At 65.7% G+C, this 1,693-nt stretch overlaps 1 protein-coding gene across 1 annotated transcript in view; it reads right to left on the bottom strand.

Moving 5' to 3' along the window:
- Nucleotides 1-1,693, bottom strand: part of LRIG3 (leucine-rich repeats and immunoglobulin-like domains 3) — a 29,205-nt gene that overhangs the window by 4,553 nt on the left and 22,959 nt on the right. Inside the window, exons 13-14 of the mRNA XM_012732272.1 lie at nucleotides 1,139-1,459; nucleotides 51-332 (exon numbers count right to left, since the gene is read on the bottom strand). Of these exons, the coding sequence (XP_012587726.1) occupies nucleotides 51-332; nucleotides 1,139-1,459 (603 nt within the window). The remainder of the gene's footprint in view (nucleotides 1-50; nucleotides 333-1,138; nucleotides 1,460-1,693) is intronic.

Raw genomic sequence — 1,693 nt, 5'->3', positions numbered from 1 at the left:
GCCCAGCGCCTGGCCGCCCCATCGCCACGAACGCGGAGCCGGCCACTCACCCAGCACGGTCAGCGTGGCGTTGGCAGAGATGCTCCCCGCGCTGTTCTGAGCGGTGCAGCTGTACACGCCGATGTCCTCGATCTTCACGTCCACGATGAAGAACACGTCGTCCTCCGGCATCACGTGCATGCGCCGCTCCCTGGCGGCCGGGAAGTCCGTGCCCCCGTCCTTCTGCCAGGCGATCTGCGGGGCGGGGTGGCCCAGGGCGGCGCACTCCAGGCGGGCCGTGGCCCCCGCGCGCACGGTGAGGTCCATGGGCGTCTTGGTGAAGGACGGAAGCACTGGAAGCGGACAGCGCACCCGGCGTCAGCCCGCCGCTCGGGGCGCGCTCAGTCTGCCGTTTGTGCCCGAAGACGCGATTCACTTACACACACAGGAGGCCAGAGGGGCCCCAGCGACAGAGCGGGGGCTCGGTCCCCGAGACGCGCTGCTGGGGGGAGCGGCGGGGAGACGGAGGCCCCGCGGGGGAGGGAAGCGCTCGCTTCACAGTGTGTGCTTTCACGCCTTCGCCTCCAGGGGGGGCCCTGCCTACAGCTGAGCTGCCAGTTACGGCGTGAGGCCTCAGCGGCGCCGGCCGAGCGAATGCGTGAACCGACCAAGGCCGAAATCTTTACCGTGGAAGAAACAGGCCACACAGCGCCGAGGGCCCTGCTGACCGACGCTCACCGGCCCACAGACCGAGGAGCGGCTTCGCCAGCAGTGGCTCTCCTGTTACTGCAGTTGCTGACCGCTTCCTTTGCTCCTCAGTGCGTTCCGCACGTTGTTTCCTTGAATATCGGCCCTGTCTCTAGGAGGCAGCAACCTTATCCCCAATGGACAGGTGCCCCGAGGCACCAGGGGTCACACGGCCAGAGGCGCACGGGGGGATTCAGGCCCAGACCCGCTCACAGGCGGGAGACTGACCAGCACTGGCCGCCGGCTCTATGACCACGCCATGCGGGCTGCCCGAGGGCCGCGGGGAGCAACAGCAACACGGTGTGAGCGGAAGCAGGAGAGGGGCGGGGAGGCGGGGGTTAGGCGCGCGGGCGTGAGGGCGAGCAGGCACACCACAGGCATCGTAAGGGCAAAAGGAAATGGAACCACGTACTGTTCACGGTAAGCTTGGCTTTGACCGAGTAGGACGAGCCAAAGTGGTTGGAGATGACGCACTGGTACCTGCCCTCGCTGGCGAACGCCACGCGGCGGAGCCTCAGGACGGTGGTGTACTCCATCACCTCGCCGCCACGCGCCCGCAGGTGCGCGTAGTTCTCCATCTCCGCGTCGTGCAGAAGCTCGTTGTCTTTTTTCCAAGCAAAAGTCATTGGGGAATCGCTGCTGCTGGCGGCCGAGCAGACGAAACTCAAGTTGGAGCCTTTGATGGCCGACTGGGTCTCCGGCTGAACCGTGATCTGGGGCTTGGGGAAGTCGTCTGCCAGCAGAGAGGGGCAGACAAGGCGGCGGTGAGGCCCCGTCCGCCCTGAGCACCGGGGCGCGCCGACGCGGGCTGAGACGCCGCGGGGGGCCTGCGCGGGGTTTGTGGGCTTCAAGTAGCGGGCGAGGGGTGTTTCTCAGAGGCTCCTAACGAGTTTTGGAACTATAGCTTATTCTGCATTTCTTGTGCCTCTTTTTTTTTAACATTTATTTGTGCTTACAGAACCGGGGT

Source organism: Condylura cristata, unplaced genomic scaffold, assembly GCF_000260355.1.
Source record: "Condylura cristata isolate star-nosed mole 26May11 unplaced genomic scaffold, ConCri1.0 scaffold00034, whole genome shotgun sequence".
NCBI classification, from domain to species: domain Eukaryota; kingdom Metazoa; phylum Chordata; class Mammalia; order Eulipotyphla; family Talpidae; genus Condylura; species Condylura cristata.
The sequence above is the reverse complement of the archived record's forward strand: the minus strand, read 5'-3'. Positions and strand labels throughout refer to the sequence as shown.